Below are 26,129 nucleotides of genomic sequence, written 5' to 3'. Positions count from 1 at the left end.
GAGCTGGAGTGATATGATAAGTCAGGAACAAACGTTGATGTATAAATAGCGACCACACAGCACCAAATTTATATGTAAAAAAAAAAAAAACTTTAATGAGAGAACTAAAAATATCACGAGCACAGTAATCATTGGGATTACAATGGCTGCAGAAATGACATGTAGACACAGAAGTTCCTCGCAGAAAGTCGAAGCGACAGGGTGTGTATAGGGGAAGCAGCACACACACACACACACACACACACACACAGACACATACATATATATATACATATACATATATATATATATATATATATATATATATATATATATATATATATATATATATATATATATATATATATATAAAACCCCTGCACACTTTATATATATATATATATATATATATATATATATATATATATATATATAGTGCGCAAAGTGCTAAAAGACTCAAATATGTGTCCATCATACAGGGAGGAGGTTGAGAGACACACAGAGAACTCTTTCAATAGGCTGCATTTCCTGGCTGTTTTGAGTTTCATCAAGCAGATCACACAGAGAATCAATCATCCTCTCCATCAGAACATAGACCTGAAAGACAAAGACAAACACACACACACACACACACACACACACACACACACACACCAATAATTCATAATCATTATCAAATTTCAGTTTCTCTCAACAAATCCTAAATATACTGTAAGTTTCTGATTGACCTCTTTTCTAAGACTTAACAGTATCTGACACTACAGATGTTCCCTGTTCCAAGCAGCAGGAACACACTAACATCAAAGAAGCACGTTCTGAATTAATCAAGACAACAAGACATGACCGAGAGAGAGAGAGAGAGAGAGAGAGAGAGAGAGAGAGAGAGAGAGAGAGAGAGAACTTATTCCTGACTGACAGTTACAGTGGACCAGTAGGAAATCTGGCGTGATTCACTACAGCCTGAGAGTACAGGCCGAGAGAAGTTGATGTCCTCCGCTAATTATAACATACTAGAGAATAAAGACAAACTAGAGAATATAAAGACACACTGGAGATTAAAGAGATACTACAGAATAAAGACAAACTAGAGGATATAAAGACATACTAGAGATTAAAGACAAACTAGAGAATAGAAACATGTGTGTGTGTGTGTGTATGATCCTCTCTATGGAATGGCATGTGTAATTGTGGTAATTTCATGTCTTTGCATGTGTGTGTGTTTTTGTACATTTTTGTGCTAAATATTATGACCATGCAAAAAACACAAAAACAGAAGTGCTCTATTTTGGTCAGCAAATGGCCTAGACAAGGCAAATTGCTTTTTAAAAAGATACAATTTAATGTTGATTGTCATATAATTACTAGAATATTATAGTCATTAAAATATAAATGCCATACACAGAGAAATACATTTTATTTACAATGACAAAGAATAACACTAGATTCCTAGACAGTTCAAATGGAAAGGGCAAATCCATTTAATTCTGATGACTAAGATAAAGGTTGGGGTTAGGCTGAGGATTGGGCTTAGAGATAGAATCAGAAAATTATTATTACATGTAAGTAGTCACGCACGTACACTCCTGGGCAAAACAAAATGTTCCAAACTCAAAACTGCATAATATTAACCTTCTATTGGTATCGACAGCAAATAATGGGGCCATTCTGAGCACTCAGAGATAGGCTTGGATGTAATATCAAAACACTGAAATCTTTCATTATTTTAGCTATTTCTCTCCAGTAGTTCATTATTGCAGCTATAAGCAGTGGCTCAGGACTCAGGAGGGCAGTTTTAGCTCTTGTTCATTTTCTTACCAATGATTTGTTGTTATTACATTTAATTTCGTGTTTGGCTCATTTTTGTCTCGGGGTGTATGTTTACATTTATGGAATTTTGCAGACGCGCTTATCCAGTATGACTTATGCATTTATCATGGTAGCATGTATATGATTGCATACCTATAAGGTATTAAAATAAGGGAGTTTGTGCACGTATGTGTCTGTGTGAGTAAATGGGAAAATGCGTGCACGTGTGTGAGTGCAGGTGTGCATACATATGAGTGTGTGTGCATGTGAGTCTGGGCATGTGAGCATCCATGCATGTGTGAATGTGTGCATGCAAGCATGGATGTGTGTGTGACTGTATGTGTGGGTGCATGTGTGTAAAACGGCATCTGCTTGCCTGCTGGTGCAGCATGCGTGTATATTTGCGCTGTAGTTGTGGCTCCACACGGTCCTGCTGCAGTGGCTGGGTGGGGTCTGTCTCTGGGCTGCTGATGTTGGTGATGGTGGTCATGGCAATTGTGGTGGTTGTAGACAGCTCGCCGCTTACCTCTTTACCCGGTTTCACCACACGCTTCTCCTCCTTAACCTTCTTCTTCCCAATGCCACACACATACACACACACACACACACACACACACACACACATACACACACACACAAACACAAAAATGCACACAGAAATATTAACACAAACACACTCTCTCACACACTCATACACATTAACACATATACACAGGCTCAAACACATACAACCATGCACATATGTACACAGGTAACCATATACACATCCACACAAACACACACACAATCTCTTCAACAAGCAGTGCATCCACAGTGAATATGTGTGTGTGTGTGTGTGTGTGTGTGTGTGTGTGTGTGGGGGGGGGGGGGGGGGGGGGGGGAGTATAGCAGGTGGTCTACTGCCCCCTGCACTGGTTGCAGTGGGAGAACACACGCACGTTTTCACACTTTACATCTCGACCCAAAACAGTCACTATCTCACCTGTGAGTCATCCAGAAACAGACACAGAGATCTTTAGATTATTCTGGATTATTGTTTTAGTTTGTTAGTCCTCTGTCAGGGGCCACTATACATTAATTATACATCAATTGTACATTAATATACATGTCAATAATGTTTTATATACTAATAGTTATTTAAAAAATAATGAAATGACAACGGTGGCTGGAGGGAGACATACCTAGAGAGAGAAAGAGAAAGAGAGAGAGAAAGAAAGAGCTCTTTGTTTCTTTCCTTTTTCTTGAACAGACCGTGTGAGCAGCGTATGAGTGTGTGGTGCTAGAAAATGGAGTGGTTTCAGCACTTCAGCCTAGCAAAGTGGGGCTCCTTCCAACATAGAGAAAGAGTGTGGGACAGGTTAGACCATGTTTATTTACCCTGTTTATTTACCCCATCCATGTAACTGCATCACCAATTTTAAAAAATGGCACAGCTGAGAATAGAGGAAGATCCAGAACACCACTGTGTGCGTTGACTGACACACTTCATGCGGGTGGAATTTTGGTGATGTGTATTTGCTGCCCTCTGTTGGTGTCTTCCCCTCATTACACCTCCTCACCCACCTCAGCTGCTTTGTCCTTGGCTCCAGGTTTGGGTGCCCCTTTCTTCTCCTCCTTCTCTCGGTCATTCCCTCCTTTCTTCTCCTCTTTAATTGGAGGTGCTCCTTTTCTCTCCAGCCTCTCCTCCTTCTGTAGATTTCCCCCTGTAGAAACATAAAATGTGATAGCATGTGTGTGTAAACGCAAGTGTGCAGGGGTTTGTGTGCATGTGTGTGTGTGTGCACCTGTGTGTAGATGCATGAGTGTATGTATGTCTGTGTGTGTGCATGTATGTGTTTTTGTCTGTGTATGCACATGCGCTTGTGAATGTGCATGCATATGTGTGCATGTTTGTCTGACTGTGTATGAGTGTGAGTGAGTGTGTGTGTGTGTGTGTGTGTGTGTGTGCTCTCACAGGTGTCTTGGTGAGACTGTGTTTCTGTCCAGTTGTCAGTTTCAGGCAGATCCAACTTGTGTCTGAGCCACAGAGCCTCACTCACCATCCCATCCAACAACTCCCTCCACAGCTGCACCCTGCGTGCACACACACACACACACACACACACACACACACATACTGAAATGAGAGCGCATAAACTGTGCGTAAATCTCCCACACGGAAAATAAACGTGTTTGGTGGTGTTACAAAGAGCCCCACTGCTCCACCACACCAAGCGAGCACACAGTTCACTCTGTTCTGACCTCATCATCCTCATCACCTCATCATCTCATTACAGTGTTTCCAGAGTCCAGAGTGTGTTAAAGTAGAGTAAAGAGTTTCAGTAGCTGTGACTCTGTGAAACCATACACAAAGTCACTAGACATATGCACAGTCAAATCACCGCAGTGATGAGTGGATTAACCCCTCAGTGTGGTGGTGTTAGACAATAACATGGGGCAGTACCATGGTGTGTTATATACTTACCCAACACAGTGCTGTGAGACTGGGGTGGGGGGGGGCAGTGGTGTGTGGAGCTGCAGTAGCAGAGAGTTGTACTGTCTTAGAGCCTCGTCCCTGCTCAGTTCCACGCACTCCACATCACAGCACTCCCTGTCTGGGTCCTCTTGTGGCAAGGAGAGCACCACCTAGTGGAGGGAAGCAGAGCGTGTGTGCACATACATGCACACACAAGCTGGATGTTACTCCACACTCTGTGCGTGTGTGCTTGTGTGTGTGCAGTGCCTCACTGCAGTAGATCTATAAAGGCCAGTCACTGTAGAAATAATATGTCATAAGAATATATGACTGGAATTGATATTCACTTGCAGACTTTACTGTTTATAACATGTTAGTTTGTGCTTAATGTACACCATAAATAAATGAATATTGATTGTATGTTCAGAGGGGTGAACACTGCACTTTTAAGGAATTATGGTTTAGTTTTTAAATGTTGGAGTTTTTTATGACAACCTGATGTTAAGGTGTCTGCTTTGGTAGCGTTAAATGAGCTAAGAGTTTTTGGTAAGATTTCAGCAGTGGTAGTTCAGTGGTTAAGTTACTTGACTTGTAATTGGAAGGTTGCTGGTTCAAGCCCCACCACTGCCAAGTTGCCACTATTGGGCCCCTGAGCAAGGCCCTTAATGGTAAAGCTGTACTCACTCATAACTGTAAATTGCTTTGGATTAAAAAAAGATGTAAGTATAAATGAGCACAAGGTGTCCAGAGAAACAGGATGTTTTCAAATAAAACTCCTCTTTCTCCCAGAAGAGTGCAGTCATACAGGACCCTCAATCTCCCCTGAGCAAGACCCTTAATGCTCAAGTTGTACTCAGTCAGTCATTTAATCACTTGCATAAAAGCATCAGAGAAATGCCGTAAATGATGACTATCAACCTTTGCGAGGCATGGTGGATCCTTAAGACATGCTAAGTGGCTGTGCTGTGAATCCTGTACGACAAGGCATCTACACTGGTTGTCAGAACTACTTCCAATCTCTTATAACATGGGAGTTGTTAAGTGGTCATGTCAGTCAGGGGGCCTTGTAGGGCGAAACCATTGCCCCTCATCCAGATCCTCACTTCTAAAGACCTGCACAAGCGCAACTCAGAGTGACAGGGAAGAAACACTGGGTTAGAGATAAAAATAACTGTACAACTATACCTGCCAGTTTATATACCTGGGTGTCTGTGTGTGCGGCTGTGTTTGTGTGTTGTGTGTGCGTGTGGGCTACCTGTCGTAAGTGGCCCAGGGAGAGATCCCAGACTGTGTTTTCAGTCCCTGCTTCTCCAGGCTCTGTGACCTCTAACCTCTTGGCCTTTTCCCATAGCCCCTTGAGCGCCTCCACGGACTCTTGGTGGTAGTGCAGCTGGAATGGTGTCAAGGGAACACACACACAAACACACACACCCTATTAACAAGCACAGCTGTCAGGATGTGAAATGAACACTAGGTGTTACACGATAATCTGATTTTCATTTTCACAAAGCGTGTATGAGTGTGTGTGCATGGGCGTGCTGTGTGAACAGGGAGGCTGGAGCAGTGTGTCTCATCTGAACAGCGTGACGAATGGGTTCTACTGTGAATGCAGGGTGGAGTAGCTTCTCAAAGTGCTTCTGAAGGGTTCTGTCCTAAAACTACATGAGCCTGTTAGTCTTTTAATGGAACACTCTAAATACCTATGCTGGAGTAGCTGGAAGTGTTTGTATGTGACAGAGTGATAGTCACAGTGGATGTACGTTTGTACGTGTGTGCGTGCTGCTTTGTGTGTGCACATGTGTGTTAGCATGTGTGTTCATGTCCTTGTGTGCATGTGTGTGTGTGTGTGTGTGTGTGTGCACGTGCATGTATCCCATGCAGTTTTCTGTTTTGTCTGCTGTTTTTATGCACAGAAGCTCTTCACCATTAAAGTATGGGTACTGGTTGCAGATGCAGTGGAAATGTGAAATGAAGCAAAGCTCATTTATCTAACACACAAAAGCACAGACTCCTTCAGTGATAAACACGTCAGAATCAAGCATACAGAGAACTGCTATGATTTTACCCTGCATTTCGTATAACAACCCATCCCACATAATATAGGTGAAATTGTAGTTTTTACGTCTTCATGTTGTAAGTAAATCTCAGGGGGTGCTGACCAACTCCACAGTATGAATTGATGTGTTTTGTGGAGACTTACATTAGCATTGGTGATGTGTTTTGTGGGGACCTACATTAGGATTGGTGATATGAAAATGCTCTTCCTCTGTCATGTAGAGTTCAGCTGGTGAGCTGGGCCTCTCTGGAGTACTAACACCCCGCAGTAGGTCACGCACAATCGACCTGCACACTGACAGAGCCTCTCGCTGCTCCAGCTCAAGCTACAACACACAAACACACACACATGCATACAAAAACACACAGATATATTTATATGACTATACAAATACTTATGCAAACAGGCAAATACTGACAAAAGTGATACATACATATGTGATACCTACATACATACATGCGGAAGTGTGCATGCTCACGCACACACACACACACACACACACACACACACACACACACACACACACCTCCAGGGCTGCTCTCTGTTCAGTAGATTTGTCCTGGTACAGAGCCACACCCCTCAGTGTGATGAGCATCGAGGCTCCGCCCAGCAGCACAGGGTGTGTGTGGAGCTGCCACACTTCACACACAATCCCCACACACGCGTTTTTAAATGTGAACAGGACCTGCTCTGTATCGCCGGGTAGTATGACAGCTTAGACAGAAAAAAAGTACATACAGACCCAGAACCACACACACAGATACACACACAAGACAAAGAGACAAAGAGAGAGAAACAGAGATGGAGCGAGTGGGGAGAGGCAGAGACTGATGTTTAATATGACTAATATACATTATGTTATGTTATTAATGTTTAACATGATGAATAGCTTTAATATAATTATATAAATAGGATTACAATTTATGTATTTATTTGTGTATCTGTGCATTTATTATTAGTACTGTGTCAGTAAATATATTGTCTATACTAAGCTTGTGTACCTTTTTATATTTAAATTTTACCTTTAGCTGTAGTAGAAGTGCTAGGTGTGTAAGTGTGCGTGTATATGTAGGTTTGTGTGTACCTGTAGCTGTGCTAAAGTAGAAGTGTTGTGTGTATGTGTATGTGCGTGTGTATACCTGTAGCTGTGTTAAAGTAGAAGTGGTGTTTGTGTGTGTGTGTGTGTGTGTGTGTGTGTGTGTGTGTATTTACCTGTAGCTGTGTTAAAGTAGTAGTGCTGTGTGTGTGTGTGTGTCCTGGCCTTTGTGAAGCTGTGTGGCAGGTTCAGTCTCTGCCAGCTGTAGTAGATGGCTGTGCTGCCCTCGTTCTTCAGCTCCAGGTGAGAACATACACTCTCCCCAACCACAGCCTCGAACACCAGCCGCACAGAGATCCCCACCTCTCCCTGCATTAAACACACACACGCACACAGGCTTTTGTTTTGCAATAGATAGTAAAACAAAGGAGATTTAAGGAGATCTGACTATAAGTCCTCAATGAGCAAGCAGAGAAGTACAGAGGTACATTCTTTAGCACACTGAAACTATGTCTATATGTTTATACAACTGCAAACAGTTTAAACAGTTTAAACAGTCTATCATTAAAACTGCTCTGTGTTGATTCATTCAATGCATTCAGGACTAAAACATTAAAACACAGGATTCATTCTCTGTGATCTCGAGTAAAATCATGTTTGTGTCACACACACACACACACACACAGACACACATGCGCACGCACTCACCTGGTGAGAGGAAGCACTGCCTGTCCAGAGGGCCAGCTCACCACCAACCCTTAGAGCAGGAAGAAGCTCCACATTCAGCATGACATCATCATAAAGTGCCAGTGGGTCCCTTTAAACAATCAAAAACTGATAAACACATTTAAACTCACAGGAACAAGCTCCAGTTTATATGGGACATTCATGTCTTGCGATATGAACGTCTTAATTCCATTAGGCAAAAAACTGTTATAGTCCCCTTGTGATATCAGGAGAAATGGGGGAAAAAAAAAAAAACAACTTAAGGACTTAAAAGTACCCAGTAAGTACTGAAATGTACCCAGTAAGTACTGAAATGTACTCCGTAAGTATTGAAATGTACTCAGTAAGGACTGAAATGTACTCCGTAAATATTGAAATGTATTCAGTAAGGACTGAAATGTACTCCGTAAATATTGAAATGTACTCAGTAAGGACTGAAATGTACTCCGTAAGTACTGAAATGTACTCCGTAAGTATTGAAATGTACTCAGTAAGGACTGAAATGTACTCCGTAAGGACTGAAATGTACTCCGTAAGTATTGAAATGTACTCAGTAAGGACTGAAATGAACTCCGTAAGTACTGAAATGTACTTCATAAGTATTGAAATGTACTCAGTAAGGACTGAAATGTACTCCGTAAGTACTGAAATGTACTCCGTAAGTACTGAAATGTACTCATTCTCTTTGTGTTGTCCCTCACTCCTCTCCCCCTCTTCCTCTTCCAGCAGAAGTGAGCGCTGCTCTGACAGAGAAGAGAAAGGCTTGCTGGAGCCCACGATCTCCAAACCATCCATCTCCTGATAGAGAGCAATACAGAGAGAGAAATGGAAAGAGAGAGTGAGAGAGAGAAAGAGAGGAAATATACTGCTGTTTACTGCTCTATTCATCATCTGTGTTTAAACGTTCCTGTTTGTATATGTTTTACTTCCGTTTATGTGAAATGCTTTTTCCACTGCTACTGACACGTCCTGTTGGACTGCTGCTCCAATGGCTTTAAGGAACACTTAAACATGGAGGCTTTCTGCCAGACAAACACACTCACATGTGTTTGCTACTCTGTCTACCAAATTAGCTGGAAGCAGACTGGCAGGATGAAAGGACACTAACAAGTTGGACTCGAGTCATGCTCAACACTCGTGTCGTGCTGGAACACCTCCCGAGCTGCCGCAATCTGTCCACACTTCTGGGACATCCGAGGAATGCCTCTTTCATCCAGAATCTTTCAGCTCTTAGCACTCTTAAATGAGCACTGCCGTGTTCTGGACATCTTAGTCAACCGCCGCCCCTATCCCCCACCGTCAGAGAGATGATGATCGCATCCGCTCTGTCCCTGCCTCTCTCTCTCTCTCTCTCTCTCTCTCTCTCTCTCTCTCTCTCATGCCCTCTCTCTTTCTGTCACGTTTTCTGTATGCCAAGTAAAACGGGACAGCCTGTAACAATTAGCCTAGGCACAGAACAGAATCTGACGAGATTGAGCGAGAGAGAGCGAGAACAATAGAGAGAAAGAGAGTCGGGGGGATGGGGAGGGTGGGCATACAGAAAGTCTCTAAGGAGCAGGCAGGCAGAACATAAGGCCAGGACCATTACATGCCTTCCATCGGGTGTGCGGGTGTGCATGTGTTTCTTTTGCACAGACAACTTAAAATGATAATTGCAGGTAATTAGCACAGACAATGCCAGATGCTGTACAGCCTGTGTGTGCAAGGTGCAAGTGTGTGTGTGTGTGTGTGTGTGTAAACCTCTCATGTCAACATTCCCTCCACTAGTTGTTGTCCTCCTGGTCTTAGTCCTCTAACATGTTTCCCTCCTCTCTCCAGATAAGGTTTTACAGCTCCTAACATCCAGCAACCCAACTGCTGCTCACTGGCCCACATCCAAATCACACCGCTTCAGTCCGTCTCCCAGGACCTGCTCCCTTTCTTTACTCCTATCACAAACATCTCTGTTATCAGGCTGTGCACACTTTGTCTTCAAGTCCGCCAGCATGGTACCCGTAATGAAGAAATCCTCACCTGACAGCTCCGACATCGACAACTACTGACCAGTATCTCTCTGAAACTGAATCCCAGTAAGGCTGAGCTGCCACACATCCCCGAAGCAGTGGGTCCTCGCAGGGATCTTGCCAACTCTTTTGAGAACTCATTGGTAACTCCATCCAAGAATGCTCAGATCATTCTCAGATCATGCCACAAACTCAAGGCTTGACTGCTGAAGCTCACTCCTGGAGGGTCTTCCTAGGTGTGCCACCAGGCCCTTGCAACTGATCCAGAATGCTCCAGCAAAACTGATCCAGAATGCTCCAAAACAACTGATGTTAAACACTCCAGAGATTTCCCACATCACTCCTCTATTGCATTCACTCCACTATTGGATTCTTGTAGCAGCTCGTATCAGGTTTAAGACTCTGATTCTTGCCTACAAGGTAAAAAATTAACCTGTTCCCTCAAACTTGATAGCAATGGTCAAAACCCACTCTGTACCTCAAGCCCTTCGAGCTTCAAGTTTGGACCAGCTTGACCAACCATCCTTCAAGACTCATGGGAGTCTTCTCAATCAAGAGTCTTCTCTGTTCTAGCACCGAGTCGGTGGAATGAACTTCCACTGGCTGTCTGAACATCGGAGTCCCTCGCTGTCTTCAAATGAAAACTTATCTCTTTGAAAATCACCATAATTAAACCTAAGATTTTAGATTTGAACTTATAGCTGCCTTGTTTACTAAATGCTCATGAATTATTCTGTATTTTATATCATTGTATTGTATCTGTCATTTTAGGTATCAGCAGCACTTGGTTCCAGAAGTCTCAGTTGAGGGTATGTTTAGACTCTATTTGTGCTAGACAACTAAACAACTAAGTAGACAACTAAAGCACTTTTGTAAGTTTGTTTGTTTGTTTGTTTGTGTGTGTGTGTGTGGAGCCTGGTGTAATATTTAATATTTACATAATTTTTGGGTTTAGGAACAGATCCAGATGACCCAGGTGGGTGTAATATCTGTTCACAGCTAAATGAAGTAGAGGACATTATGAGCATGAAAAACAGTCGATTTATGCAGACACACACACACACAAACACACACACACACACACACACACCCTGTTTTTGTGTGTATGTGTGTGTGTGTTTGTGTGTGTCTAACCGGCTGGTTGAAGTCCAGGTCTCTCAGTATGCTTCTGAGCTCATTTTGCCGATGCAGCAGGTACTGACTGTGACTCCATGTTCTACTCCCTGAGTCCTCGGAAAGCAGATTACCTACACACACACACACACACACACACACACACACACACACACACACACACACACACACACACACACACACATAAATATTGTATACACATTACACAGTCAGAAAACACCTGCTCATGAGCTATGTGGCTGAGTATATCTGTAAGTATGTGAGTGTGTGTGTGTGTGTGTGTGTATGTACCTGATTCCATGCGTGTACTATGAGGCTGTGTGATGTGTGTGATAGGTTGTGGGTTCCCTCTCTCTGTCTGGGGCAGAGTGGCCATTATCCCGCTCAGCTCATCTCCAAACCACTGAGGAATACTCCAAAACTCACTGCCCACACGGCAGCCCTGACACATGCATACACACATACACACACGCACACATGTGCGCGCACACATACACAGAAATAGGTGTTATTGTCCTAACTTAAAACACCACAATCATTACTCAGGTCATCTAATGCCCACAGCAAATAGAAAGAGAGAGAGAGAGAGAGATTGAAGCTAGAGAGACAGAGAGACACCTAACGTATGCCCTTGAAAAAATCTATATACTTTGTAACTATGTACATTGGAGAGTTCAATTATTCGTGAGTACACTGAAGATTAAAAAGCAAACACAGAAACAGAGAAAGTGTGTGTGTGTGTGTGTGTGTGTGTGTGTGTCAGAGAGAGAGAGAGAGAGAGAGAGAGAGAGAGAGAGAAAGGCACCACAGCTGCTTTGTATCACTTTAGGAAGGATACTTAAGAAATTCCTTTCTATGATACAGTTTACATAGACATATTATGTAGGTATGGTTTTCTGTTGGTTTATTCATTTATGTATTTTTTTTTGTTGTTAAATATTTCTTTAAAAGTTTCTTCTTTTTACATATCACTTTTGAACTACTTTGGCAAAATTGTATAATCAGTCATGCCAATAAATGTTAACAAAATGAAAACTGGGTGGAGAAATAGAGTGATAGAGAGAGAGCTAAAGAGAGTGAGAGAGAGAGAGAAAGAGAGACAGAGAGAGTGATAGAGAGGGAGAGAGAGAAGAGTCAACAGTCACATGTCCAGTGTGTAGGGCTGGCAGGCCTCTGCTGATGAGTTCTCTCTGTTCCTGAATCTCTCTGAACCTGCTGGACTGGTTCATCAGCAGCTCCTCCACTGGCTTGTGCAGAAGATCTATACAACACACGCAAAGAATCATGGGACACATAATGCTTTACAGGAACTCATTTCATTCCATGCATCATTACTGTATCATTACCACTAGCATGCTATAGTAGTGAAGGCCTCATTACTGTATAGTGCACAAAAGATAGTGAAGGCTGTAGTGTTAGCATGGTAGCGTGCTGAAGGCCTCATTGCTGTCAGTCTGGTGTAACACTCAGCCCCCCCCATGATTCACTCTGCGGTGTGTGAGCCAGCTGCTCCACGTGTTAACACTCGTGTGAAGTGGAATAGTGTTATGTAGGAGACAAACACACACACTAGAGGAATTACCCATAGCATCAGTAGTCGGTGTAGGCATGACTAGTGTGGTGGATACTGACTCACACTGCATGTGTCTCCAAATTTGGCTGTGTTAGTGGAGTACGTGGGCTGCCACGCTTTAGACTCACAGCTTCAGGGGAGGCTCCTGACTGCCGGCCACAACCTCAGTATCACGACTCAATGCGGTATGGCAGCCCAAAGCCATGCAGCATGAAACATGTATTCACTATGTCACAGAGTTGGGGAAACCCCACGGAATCTGTTCACTATGTCACAGAATTGGGGAAACTCCACAGAATCTGTGTTCACTATGTTACATAGTTGGGAAAACCCCACAGAATCTGTATTCATTGTCACAAAGTTGGAGAAACCCCAATGAATCTGTATTCATTATGCCACACTGTTTGGGAAATCCTATGGAGAGTCAGCAAAAGCAAGGAATGGCGACACAGGTAAATTTTGTTTCCATGAGTGGGGTTCATCAGTGAGTGGGGTTCACAAGTGAGTGGGGTTCGTGAGTGGGCTTTGTGAGTAAGTGGGGCTCATGAGTAAGTAGGCTTCATGAGTGAGTGGTGTTCATGAGTGAGTGGGGTTCACAAGTGAGTGGGGTTCACAAGTGAGTGGGACCAGTTTCTGGGTTCCAGTTCTACCACCACAGCTTTTAGAATCCACGCTGGAGCTCTGATGGGGCTGGCAACACGCTGCATGTTTGCATCTGCCATTAAGCAAAGTCTTGCCTATATATGTGTCTCCATTGGCCCATATTCACTGATAATGTGCAGAGGGTGCTAGTTTGGGACTCACGGGAGATGAAGTTCTGCTGTCTGCGTCTCTCTGCCATGTGGTAATACCAGTGTTGGAGGGCGTGGCTCTGCAGATCCCGCCCACTCCCTGGGTGGGATTTGGTCCTTTCAACGCTTTTCCATCCTCCAGCCTGCATGGGGCGCTGTTTCTTGAGATCAGGAATTCGATCAACGAGCTTAGAGAGAGGGGGCGATAACACATCTCTGCTGGTAATGGCTGTATAGGTGAAACTAGCTAATGAAATGGATGAAAGAACTCAGTAGTATTTCTGTTCATATATATTATTATTCTGAAGGGCTTTGGGACTCAGGCATGGAGTAAGCCAGTGATGAGCCACTAAAATAACACATCTTAGTCTTATGCGTGTGGGAGTTATTCTATTAACCTTAGGGAGAAACTCTCACCTCCATCTCACCTCTGGCCTCCATCTCTTTCCTAAAGTCCTCCAGACTTCCCAGAATGCTATGCGGCAAGACCATGCCCTGGGCATCAAAGCGTGGACCTCCTGGACCTTGTAAGATGTTACAAGAAACTACTTGAGGTTTATAATCCTATACTTAAAAACTTTGCATGACACAACAACTACTGTGCCATCAATGTTCCAAAAGCCCTAATGATGTGTTTCCATGTTACCCAATCAAAATCTGTCTCTCAAAACATGGTTAGCAAAACAGAAGAGCATTTTGAGGCCTCATATGGATACTTGTGACAAACCAGTGTTGGCACCAGCCTTACTGTTCCACAAACCCAACTTGCAGTGCCACAGTGTAACCAAATGTGGCACCAGAGCCCCTCCTACCTGAGTAATCCAGTAGCTGTGGTGTAGTGTCCTGTGGGAGGGGCCTGGCTACAGCAACCCTCACACATCTCCTGACCCAACCTGGGGGCCGTGTCTTACGGACAAGCACACGGGTTGACGGCCGGGCCTTCTGGGAATCTTTTGGAGGCTGAGGGACCTGCAGCTGTGTACACACAGATAGAATGTACATTTTATACACATTCACAAACACACACGAACACCTGCACTCAAGTCCAAAACAAGTACTTAGAAATTAAGCATTTCTTTGTCATATAATCATATCTATTATGGTTTGAAGAGCAGGATCTGATCTAAGTACTGAGAACATTGACATACAGGAGCCAGTGTCACCAATAGCATGGCTGATGTGTTTAAGAGTAGACATACAGTGAGTTTGCTAACTACTGCTTTATAGGTAATGACTTATGTCAGTGAATGGGTTAAGGTTTGTCTGTGAAGGTTTTGCAGTTATCCAGGTCACTGCATCATCAAGGAGTGCTGAATACAATAGACTGGGGTATTGTGAAAATAGGGTAATGGCCTCATCCTTACCTACTGGTCCTCATTCACAACCAAATGTTGAATCAACACAACATAACCCAAACCCAAACAGCACAAACCAACTCATCACAGCATGAGTCCTCTGAGCAGGAGTTTGGTCTCTCTCTACCTTCTCCAGGTGCTCTGGTTTAATGGCCAGTGCCTGGATGTCCTCCCCCTTCAGGGTTGGACACCCACGCTGCTCCTCACTTGCACCAGACGAGAACTCCTCTGATGCCTTCCCTCGCTTTTTATCTGACACACGAGAAGAGAAGAATAGAAAAGAGAATGGATAACTTTTTTTCAGTTAAAAATAAGCCATGTGGCAGTGAGCGGCATGGCTGAGTGCTGTCTGTGGAGCGGAGAGACAGCCTGGCTGAACCTGCGGGTAAATACAATTTGCTGCATCTGTGTGTGATTACTGGCACAGCCTACTTATATGCCACCTTCCCATCAGTTGCTGAACACAGAGAGACACACACCACATACAGAGTCACTGAGGTGCTGAAAAGCAAGAGAAAGCAGTGAAGACCTGCTTGGGACACTTTCCAGTGTTTATTTTATTTTTTGTGCATGTCTGCATCAGAGTATAACTTGCCTCTGCTTCCCATGTACTGTTTCTCCACCTTGAGACTAGAAATCACTGTTATATATCTGAAAGAAACTGTCACGGAAAACTCCCCCATATGGTTCTCCATAGTTTGTGGCCACACCCTCCGTGATGGCACACACCTGTGCAGGGGTTGATGTTAAGTGTTTGTCTGTCTATTTAAACCCTCGCCTCTGTGTGCCTTGTCGGTGGGTCATTATTACTATTACTGTCATTGTTACTGTTTCTGTTATTGTGTGTATAGCCACTGTTAGCATTAGATGTCGTTGTTCCTGTCAACACTGTTCGTCGTTATGTGTGAGTGCCACAAGTGTCAACAATGTTTTGTCTCATTAAACGTCTCACCGAATCGAGGGAGTCTGTGTGTCCTGTTCCGCACCTTGCGGCACTCGGGCCGACGTTACAGAAACTTGTATAATAGCCATGTGGGTTATAGCTGGTTCTTATTAAACAGCATACTGTAATATGTTACACAATCGTTTTCTGTGTGGCTCTACTATTGTTCGTACCCAGCCACACAGGTTGCTGCGAACTGCGCTGTTAAAAGCTCTTTTTTTGAGAAATAACCCCAAATTACTGACCAAATCACACACAAAAACACAATATAGGCTGCCTATGCATGCAGACAGATAACGACCTCCAGGGAGCCAAGCATTTACCATATCTCATTTCAATCTCATTTCAATGTTAGGTGTGCGTTGTTGATGACAATGGCCATCTATCAGTGCAGGGGGAAATGCGTCATGTTGATAAAGAAGCCAGGAAGAGGCTCTTTACCAGCTGATAACAAGTTTGTGAAATGACACAGAACAATGCAACCTCAACTTACAATGACCTATATTACAGATGCCTTCCTCGTGCGCAGGAAAGTACTGTATTGTACTGATGGTGTGGTGCAGAGTGTCAGTGTCCCCCAGCAGCTGCAGGTGTTGCAGCTGGCAGGAGGCTGGGCGGAGTAACTAATACACACAGCACGTGCCTTCTCCACCACAGGCGAAGGCCAGCTGGCTGTGAAAGAGAGGCAACACAAAGAGAATGAGGAGGAGGGGGGGTTTGGTAAAATGTCTCACTGACGTATTCACATACAAGATGCATTCCAGAAACAGAGCTAGTGTACGGCTAAACTCTGTGCGACTGTGTACTGCATGGCTATGGGTGTTCTAGCTAGAAAATACACAGTGTGAAAGGAGTGAAGAGAGAGAGAGAGAGATTTTTAACAAAGAGGTTTATGTAATTAGCTTTTCAAATGGCAACTATAACCTACCATTCGTTTTCCCTCGGAACACTTTACATAGTTACATATTGTTTCACCACATAATCAATTACACCCCATCACAAAGTTCAGCTCTCTCTCTACTACAACACAAAGAATGTCTTTATAGCACCATTGGAATTCAAACTCATTCATTCTCTTGTAACACCTAAACTCAAAACTGAGTCTAGAATTGTAAACAACAGCAAAATGTCCTGTCCAGATCTATTTTCCTATGTGTTCTTAACAGACCTGCCTGTCTTCCCTTTCCTGAGCTTGCCTGCACCCAAAGCAAATTTGCGATATGAAATGCTCACCATACTTATGAACACAATAAATGAAAAAGAACACACTCTAACCCACATCACTGATATTTGGATCAATGCATTCATGCGTTATCAGAGCTAGACTGTCACTGAGACCACATAACACATGCTCACAAAAACTGGGGGCAGACTCAACCCTACATCTCCCTGTATCCTCCCTGTATTCACTCCGGTACAGGTATGAACAGAATCATTTAGTCCATTTACATATCTCACTGAGCTGTCTCACTGAAGTGGTACCTTCCCTGACCCCTACAGTCCAGCAGAGCATTGAAAGCAGTTCTTTTAGACTAAGCCGACGCCTGTAGACTCTGTCAATCTGTGTAGTTCAAGTATTTCAGTTTCCTGTTGCTTGATTAATTGAGTATTGTGCTAGGAGACATTGAAAGTGTATTGCAGGCTAAATCTCTTTAGTTCTGCTACCCCATAATCCCACCATTGTAGCAAAGTACTGAAATATTGTTTTGGTAACAAACTTTTTGAAAGAAAGAAAGAAAGAAAGAAAGAAAGAAAGAAAGAAAGAAAGAAAGAAAAAGAAAAAGAAAGTAAGTTTTTTTAAATTTACATGAATCAGTAGAGAAGGGTTAAAATGACAGTATAAGCTTGCTGGTTTTGGATTTGCCATTAATCTATATGATTATTATTAGTAGTAGTAGTAGTGATAGAGGAAGTGATCGTAATATTGTTACATATTAATATTGTTATTATTTTTATTTTGTAATATAATAAAAAATATGCTATTTGCTGTACATGATTTTAACGATTTAAATCTATTTTACCTTTTGTTTACCATGATAATGAATTCATGAAAGCTTTGGCAATACAAGTGTAATATTGTCATGCCAATAAAGCACCACTGAATTGAATTTAATTGAACTGATGTGAGTTTAATTGAATTGAATTGGATTGAATCAAGGTGAACTGAGTGAAAGAGAAGAGAGAGGAGAGAGTGAAATGACAGAGAGAGAGAGAGAGAGAGGGAGAGAGAGAGGAGTGTGAGAGATATAAGAGAGAAAAAGAAGAGAGAAGACAGTGAGAGAGGATAGAGAGTGGAGGATAGAGAGTGAGAAAGGATATATATATATATGTGTGTGTGTGTGTGTGTGTGTGTGTGTGTGTGTGTGTGTGTGTGTGTGTGTGTACTTACCATCTATACAGCTGCTGCAGATATTAATTAATGAGTCACTGTTAAACACTTTGACCCTGCCTGCCTTTCTGTACCCAGAGGGGTGGCCCATTAACAAACTGAGACACACACTGAATAAAGCTATTGGACCTCTGACCTCTTTATGTAACCCTCCACATCAGTCCAGAGGCTAAGCACTGCTGCCATGACAACCATACAATTATTTTTCCTTTTTTGATTTGACTATGCCACCTTTCCACCTCGCTCTCTTCATGCTTTTCTGTTCTTTTTTTCATTCTTTTGCTTTTGTTTGTCCTTCACTGCTGCTGTTCAGCTTGGTGCAGTTGGAACATCCTGTGTAGTTTCAGAAAAGAGATGTGACCCAGAGAGGAGAATGAAAGCAAGAGAACACATCAGCTAAGGAGACGAGAGCAGCACTGAGCAAGAAAAAGAGTGGGAGTGCGAGAAAGTGGGAGCCAAGACAGAGAGAGAGACACAGAGGAAGAAACAGAGAGAGATGATTTTTGTGTCAACTCCTATACCTACGGTCTCATTTGCACTTACATTTTGTGGAAGGCTGAAGGTTGAAATAAGTGTCAATACAGAACTGGATGATACTTTCAGAACAAAGTAAAGACATTTGCACAGATTTCAGTGGACTGAAGATAGAAGAGAAACAGACGTTTCAGTACAGTGGTGCAGTAGATGTGCAACCCATGAGCATTTGCATGTGAACTTGGTGCAGAACCAATGGCCAGAGGTTACATGCTGTTACAACTTCTATCCATGCCCGCTTAAACCCACAACCAGCAGAGGATTCAGTCCATACCAGCAAATCCAGACCAGCCAAGTCCCAAAACTCCACCATCTACTGATTCTGAAGAGGAGCCCCCTGCTTAGCAGCTGATCAGAAGCTAACTCCCAGGGGTCAAGCAGAGCCAAAAGAGGACACTCCAAAAGCCTAGAAATGGCATGATGCTGGTCTTCTCACTGACTCCACAGGCTAAATGAGCTCTTTCCCAGTCACACTGTAGCAGCCCGGACTCTATGGTGGCCCAGACGTACTCCTTAGATATAGTTCACCATGCCACATCCCGATTAACACATATATGCTCTTCTTGAGAGGATTGATAAGAAACAGCTGAAATGTTGTGCTCAGTCTCAGGGGGTTGGGGGTCAGTTATTTCCCAGAGTGACTCTACAGATGAAGAGTGCTTCAAAAGGAACTCTGGGTTCTCATTATGTGTCTCATCTCTGATATCACCCGGGCTCCAAGGCTAGTCCTTTTGAGTTAAAGAACTGGGTTACTGGGTTTCAGACAGACACACATTTAATGGCAAATCTGTACTTGTCACCAACAGCTCTGTGACATTCATTTCCTTATAACACATATAAAGACGCACACATAAATGTACACACACACACACACACACACACACACACACACACACACACAAACACACACCTGCAGTTGTTTTGATGAGACTGTCATGGTCAGTAACGCAGTGAGTGAAGTGTTAGTGTCATTTCACCCCCCACACACACACACATCACCCCCTGGTGGTGCACTGTTTATGAGTAATTTCATAGTGGGTGGCAGGATCTAGTAGGTCAGTAGAACAGATAGGTCAGTGGGTCTACCATCACCATCACCTATTTTAACAACTGTCATCCCAATTCCCTGTAGATGCAATAGGCTTTCAGCTTTTCACTGAACCACACTTACCTTATTTACTAAAAGCCTTCCATGTTTGGGAATGACATTCATCTACTCGCTATGAAAAAGAGTTTCCTGGTAGTAACGGCCTTTCAGTACATGCCGGGCTTTTTAGAGCGAGGTGGACAAAAAATGAACCGAATGGCGGTTGTACACGCTTTACGGTATAAGTATCTGACAGGTAACGCTAGGGAATGGTAATGCATTTGCGAATCAAGTCGATATTACTGGCATTAAATCGGCCAGAAACCGTGAAGGCACGAAATGCCTGAGCTGTTACGGGAAGTCAACCTTGACCAACTGTCGACTGCCGGGGAGTCATAGGTTACCTTGTGGCGAGCGAGGACTCCACTCTTTTTTCGCAGCCGTGGCCGTGGACTTTCCAACACTTGCCATTGTACAATACAGACTATCTGTATTTAGCTAATTAGCTAAGTTGGCTACTAATTAATGTTATATCTTAATTAATGTTACTTGGCTATATATCAGGAAAATGAGCTGGTAGTGAGTTCTGTTGTCTGACGAGTAGTTGTGTACTCCACTTCCTTGTACCGATGTTGCCAGGGTAACGGTGGACGCTAAAGCAGGAAACTAATTAAAGCCAGTCTGAGCGACAGGTTTCCTAAATCAGGTTTTAATCACGGACATTTTTCCACCTCATGCTACCTAATGATATAAAGATATTGATGCACATATATGAAGAAATAAAGAATATAAAGCTATAAAGAATTAAATAATATAAATAATTACATTTAAAGCTGAGGAGTTAATAAGTATTTGTACCATTTGTAGCAATGGATTTCTTTGTACGCAGCACTAAATTTGGTGTAGCTTAAAAAAAAAGAAAATTAAAAAAAAAACTGCATGTGGCAAGAAATGATGAAAGAAACAAAGCATGAACGAAAAAAAAATGAAAATAGCACAGTAGACTTCTGGGTAAATTGATAAACTGCTACCAAGGAATTAACAGGAAATATTTATTTATGATTTTGGTTTAAAACAATCTGTATACTTATTTTTACTCAGTGTGAATGATGCAGAAATAGAGATCAAACAGTTCTACATCGCACAGACTATGCCAACATGCATCCAGTTCGTGCCGATGTAAAATTAGCCCCCCCAACCCCTTTTGGGAAAACGTCCGTTAGAAGACAGGCTGAGGCTTTGATACAGCACTAGGGAAAACGTTATGTTCCGCTGCAAGAATACAAGACGCGCTGCGCCTTGGTACACCTGCCAATCAACGCGCACCCGCTAAACCCCACCATATGGCACAGGAATGACGCTGAGGGGCGAGTCTATGGCTCGGGATGCGCCTATAAGTAGCCGCTGCCCAGGTTGCACTGGAGAATATCTGCGTCAAAGCGCTTTAGATTTAGAGCTAGACGCTCGGTTGTCCACTGCAGACTGGAGGAGCCTACTGCTTTCTGCAGTAGCGTTCAATTCAGACCCATTTCTACCCGTCACAACCAAAGGAATGGAGATCAAGTCGAATGCTGTTATATCTGCGGGGTCTCCAAACCCAGCTGTATCAGTCATTCCGCCTGGTTGTGCACTTGGTGCGCCGAAGTTCCCTGCGCGCTCTTCTAAAATCTTACTCGCATACAAAAGCGCCACGCAGCATCTGAACGCGACAGGATTCCGAGTCACTACCATCTCCAAAGCTGGAATGGGGATAGTCAAACTGGCCACGACTCAGCTAAAACACCAGGACAAGAAAGTGAGAGTGGGGAGGACATCTGGCGCCGGCAACCGCCGTCCGTCAGTGGACAGCAGCACGTCTAAGAGATCCCCTTTGGACCAGCTTGCTGCGCTCATGCTGCACGGTCAAGCTCGGTTTCGGCAACTCAGTCAGGAGTCTCCGTGCGACACAAAACCGCAGAACTGCCGGCGCGTCGTGGTGCTGGGCGCACCGAGAGTCGGAAAAACGTCCATCCTGCGGCGTTTCCTGCGAGACGGCTTCGAGGAGCAGTATGAGCCCACGTCCGAAGACTTTCACCGGAAACTGTACCACATCCGCGGAGAGACGTACCAAATAGAGATCCTGGACGCGTCTGGTGAGAGAGACTTCCCGGCAAAGCGCAGGCTCTCTATTCTTACTGGTGAGTAATAAAAGGATTGTCATATACATTTTTTTTCAGTTAACTGTTATTTCTTTTTTATTTCTGTAAATATATAAAAGCTTTTATTTTCAGTTATAGATGTTAATAATTAGCAGTTTCTGAGTTCAACAAAGACTAACAGCTGACTTCTTTCTTTATTTTGCACCCACAGGTGACATTTTCCTACTTGTCTTCAGTCTGGATGACCGTAGCTCATTCGAAGAGGTGTGCGCGCTGTGGTCTGAGATAACGACAGCCAAATCCGCATTGCTTAAATCCAAAGGGAAAGCCAACGTGCCCACGGTGGTCTGTGCAAACAAAGTGGACTTGCCGACCGAGCAACACGCCGTGTCGCGAATGGAAGTGCATAGTGCCTTCGCGGACGGCTGCGCGTTTTTCGAGACCTCTGCCAAAGACAGTGTGAACCTAGAGCAGGTATTCGAAGCTCTGGCGAAGCGAGGCGGACTGCCTCTTGAAACCGGCCCCTCGCAGCATCGCAAGGTGTCCATCCGGTCGTACCAGGCGCTGCGCGCGGCTCGTCAGGTCGGCAGAGGGGGCAAGGCAGACATCGCGTGCGGCGTTCTCTATCCTCTTGCTCGTAGACCGAGTTTCAGCACGGACCTCCGGCTGGTCCTTGCCTCTCAATCCAACAGAAAGCCGAGCAAACCGAATAAAAAATGTAAAATTCAGTGAGTCATGGAAGAGGCAGAGTTTTTCTCCATATGATTTTGGAGCAAAGGACAAGCTAACTGACATTAAGTTTGCATTTATTTAAATGTAAATGTTGTGCATTTATCAACTAGTACTTCCCTGTAGAGTTTTAAATAATTTTATTTACTGTAAGCTTTGTTGTTAAAGTGTAACAGTATTTGTGGAAATGCCAGCAATGTATTTTAAAAAAACTATATTAGCACTCTATGATCAAACCTGATTTTAAATAAAAGTTTTGATACTCTGATGATACTCTGATTACTACCAGTTATCTGGGTTATCTGCTTTGCCAAAATGTGAAATAGAAACATATTCCTCTCTTATGTACGGTGTAACATAAATAGAGAAGTGAGTAAGTGACGTGCATTTGTGTGTGTGCGTGTGCATATGTGTGTGTGTGTGTGTGTGTGTGTGTGTGTGTGTGTGTGTGTGTGTGTGTGTGTGTCAGGAGTGGGCATTATAGATGACTTGGTAGATCACAGACCTATTTGAAATTGCATAACACTTTTCAGGAAATACACTCACACAAGATATACAGGGAAAAGAGCAGAAAGTCAGAAAGATAAAGAGGTAGAGAGTTTGGAAGGGGCTGTCATGATCACCAGTGGGGGGGAAATCCTGCATATAACAGACTCAGAGTGCTGCAGTACAAGGAAGCCCTCCCCTGCACCCCTCACCATACAACGTGGGGATTATGTGTGAAATTGTGTATGAGGTGTGTGTGATGTATGTGTGTGATTTGTAGAACATGTTGCTCTACATATTTCACACCTTCATCTCTCAGTGCTGTAGTGTACAGCAGCAGGGAACTGCAGAGTGAAGACCTCACACAGGTCTATGCTGCAGACTGCTGGTAGTCCTCCAGACCCCCAGGAAATCTGCACTGTGACATTCCAGCTTCCATCATTCCTGAGCAAGGCAGTCAAGGGCTCACCTGCCTTATGTGTGGTGGGAGCTGGAATGAAGCTTGTGGAGTGTATGTATGTCTCCTGAGGACCACATGGGGGACTTCTCCTCCAGGTCCTACACAGGTCTGTGTCTCAGTAAAGACTCTATGTGGATCTGTAGTACAGACTACAAACTGTATATGGAGCTGTCCTATAGAGAATAGATTCCATGTAGATCTGTTCTATAGAGGGTAGACTGTAGGTAGTTCTGTCCTATAGAATATAGACTGCATGTGGATCGGTTCTATAGATTGTAGACTGCATGTGATTCTGTTCTATTGGGTGTAGCCTGCATGTGGATCTGTTCTATAGAGTGTAGAGTGCATGTGGATCCTTCCTATAGAGTGTAGACTGCATGTGAATCTGATCTAGAGTGTAGACTGCACATGGATTTGTTCTAAATAGTGTAGACTGCATGTGAATCTGTTCTACAGAGTGCAGACTGCATGTGGATCTGTTCTATAAAGTGTAGACTGCAGGTGCATCCTTCTTATAGACTGCTCTGTCCTCTGCTACAGAGTCACAGTTTTACCTGTTACAGCCCCAATGCTAATGTTGTTAGCATTCAGTGGCTACTAGTACTGCTAGCTTTCAGCTAGTGAAGGGCTTCAGGACTTTTTCTGAAATCTGTCTTCTCTGAAATCTTCTCTCTCTTGCCCTCTGGGAAGAGACATTTGGGTCCTTACATTTAGACTGTACAACAGTTTCTTCCCCCATGCCATCAGACTTCTTAACTCCCAGAGATTGACAACAAATATGTAACAAATAGTGTATTCCATTTAACAAAACTGTGTTGTTAAATTGGTGTAATGTCTATTACCTCAGTGACTGGTGTATGCTAAAATCATATCTGTTAAAATGTCACAGTATGGTCCATCCTTTGCACATCCACTATACTCAGTGTTGTATACTGGTCAGTGTTGCCTTATATGTTATCACTGGTGCTGTATTTCATATTTATTGTTTACACATGCATCTTCTTTTGTGTTGCATCATGGTCCTAGAGGAATGCTATTTTGTTTCACTGTATATAGCTGGAATTACAGTAAAAAGCATTTTGACCCTTCTTGTGTTCTGACATGATATCTATTAAGCAGCATTCACCCTGTAGCTATAAATAAAGGCAATCTACTAGCACACATCTCCATATGTAACTCATGAAGCCTTGTAATATGTAACATGCACCCTGACCATGAAACTTTACCAAAAGATGAAATAATCAATAAGGCTAGTGTTATATAGGTTATGCTCCTGGTTCAAAGTTGGACTGCTGTCAGAAAAGTTCTTATATTTTGTTTGTGTCTGGCCCCTGCTGATTGCGGAGTCAGCAGTAAGATCCAGAGAGGAGGACGAGGGTGGATTCACGCTACCTTTGATAAGTGTGAAGTCTGTCAGCGCATGTTTATGAGTGACGCAGCCATTGCTGAGTGATTATGTGTGCTCTGAGACTGAGAGTGACCCATGTAGATATATCACAATAAGCTCAGTCTCATTATGGCTAATCCCATAGTCATGCCAATCTGAATGTATGTCTGTGAATATTTCCACAGAGATACACACATACACACAAACACACTCTTACCTATGGTTTCCTTTCATTTGTATGTGTGTGTGTGTGTGTTTGTGTGTGTGTGTGTGTGTGTGTGTGTGTGTGTGTGTGTGTTTGTGTTTGTGTAAATAATATAAAAAGCTGTCTGTATTTAGCAACAAAATGGGCTGAAGTGAGACAAAGAAGATCTGTTCTGGTTAAACCTTCAATCATGTCCTATTAGACCCCCCTCTGCTTTCACCTCTATTGAAGAGAATCACAGTTTGCAGACATAAAGAGAGAGCTTGCCTTCCCCTCCCCTATTCCCCTATTTGCCCTGCCCTGCCCTGCCCTGCTCCGCCCTACCCTGCCCCGCCCTGCCCTGCCCCGCCCTGCCCTGCTCCACCCTGCCCTGCCCCGCCCTGCCCCTATCCTCCAGCCTCGCCCCTCCCATATTCACAAGCCCTGCCCTGCCACTCCCCATCCACAAGCCCCACCCCTCCTTTATCCCCAGCCCTGCAGGAAGCTCTGCTCATGGTTTCAGTGTCCCCCAGCCCATGAGCCCCTTGTAAGGTGCACATTTCACATGTTGTAAATTGGTTGGCCAGGTTTTCCACACGAGGCCATGTCTTCCAGGGAAGCAGGAAGGAGCAGCCTTGTTCCAGTAATGGTGGTAGCGGAGGAATACCTGGGAAATGATGCAGCTCAATGTGCAGAATGACTGCACACACAAGTACAGGGCTATGGGTGTAGCATCTACTGGACCATTGCTCACACAGCTGCTTATGGGCAATAACACTTCTCTGTCTCTGTCTCTATGTCTTATTGCTTCTCTGCCTCTCTCTTTCTGTGTGCATGATGGATGTGGTATTGTGTGTGTGTGTGTGTGTGTGTGTCAA

At 43.6% G+C, this 26,129-nt stretch overlaps 2 protein-coding genes across 2 annotated transcripts; one reads left to right on the top strand and one right to left on the bottom strand.

Moving 5' to 3' along the window:
• Nucleotides 1-450: 450 nt before the first annotated feature.
• On the bottom strand, nucleotides 451-20,452 carry mycbpap (mycbp associated protein). The gene is made up of 19 exons (XM_035534705.1): nucleotides 20,272-20,452; nucleotides 15,042-15,166; nucleotides 14,372-14,534; nucleotides 13,977-14,083; nucleotides 13,573-13,747; nucleotides 12,341-12,456; nucleotides 11,487-11,637; nucleotides 11,196-11,308; nucleotides 8,735-8,856; nucleotides 8,041-8,149; nucleotides 7,509-7,701; nucleotides 6,823-7,010; nucleotides 6,475-6,621; nucleotides 5,496-5,630; nucleotides 4,250-4,410; nucleotides 3,740-3,858; nucleotides 3,349-3,488; nucleotides 2,162-2,356; nucleotides 451-576 (listed from the first exon to the last, which is right to left on the bottom strand). The coding sequence occupies exons 1-19, from the start codon at nucleotides 20,336-20,338 to the stop codon at nucleotides 451-453; spliced, it is 2,652 nt and encodes an 883-aa protein (XP_035390598.1). The 5' UTR covers nucleotides 20,339-20,452.
• An 858-nt stretch (nucleotides 20,453-21,310) lies between these two features.
• si:dkey-27j5.5 (GTP-binding protein Rhes) lies at nucleotides 21,311-22,964 on the top strand. Its single transcript, XM_027027609.2, has 2 exons — nucleotides 21,311-22,044; nucleotides 22,217-22,964. The coding sequence occupies exons 1-2, from the start codon at nucleotides 21,420-21,422 to the stop codon at nucleotides 22,735-22,737; spliced, it is 1,146 nt and encodes a 381-aa protein (XP_026883410.2). The 5' UTR covers nucleotides 21,311-21,419; the 3' UTR covers nucleotides 22,738-22,964.
• Nucleotides 22,965-26,129: the final 3,165 nt, after the last annotated feature.

This window comes from Electrophorus electricus, chromosome 16, assembly GCF_013358815.1.
Source record: "Electrophorus electricus isolate fEleEle1 chromosome 16, fEleEle1.pri, whole genome shotgun sequence".
NCBI classification, from domain to species: Eukaryota; Metazoa; Chordata; class Actinopteri; order Gymnotiformes; family Gymnotidae; genus Electrophorus; species Electrophorus electricus.
This window is presented reverse-complemented; position numbering and strand designations above follow the sequence as displayed.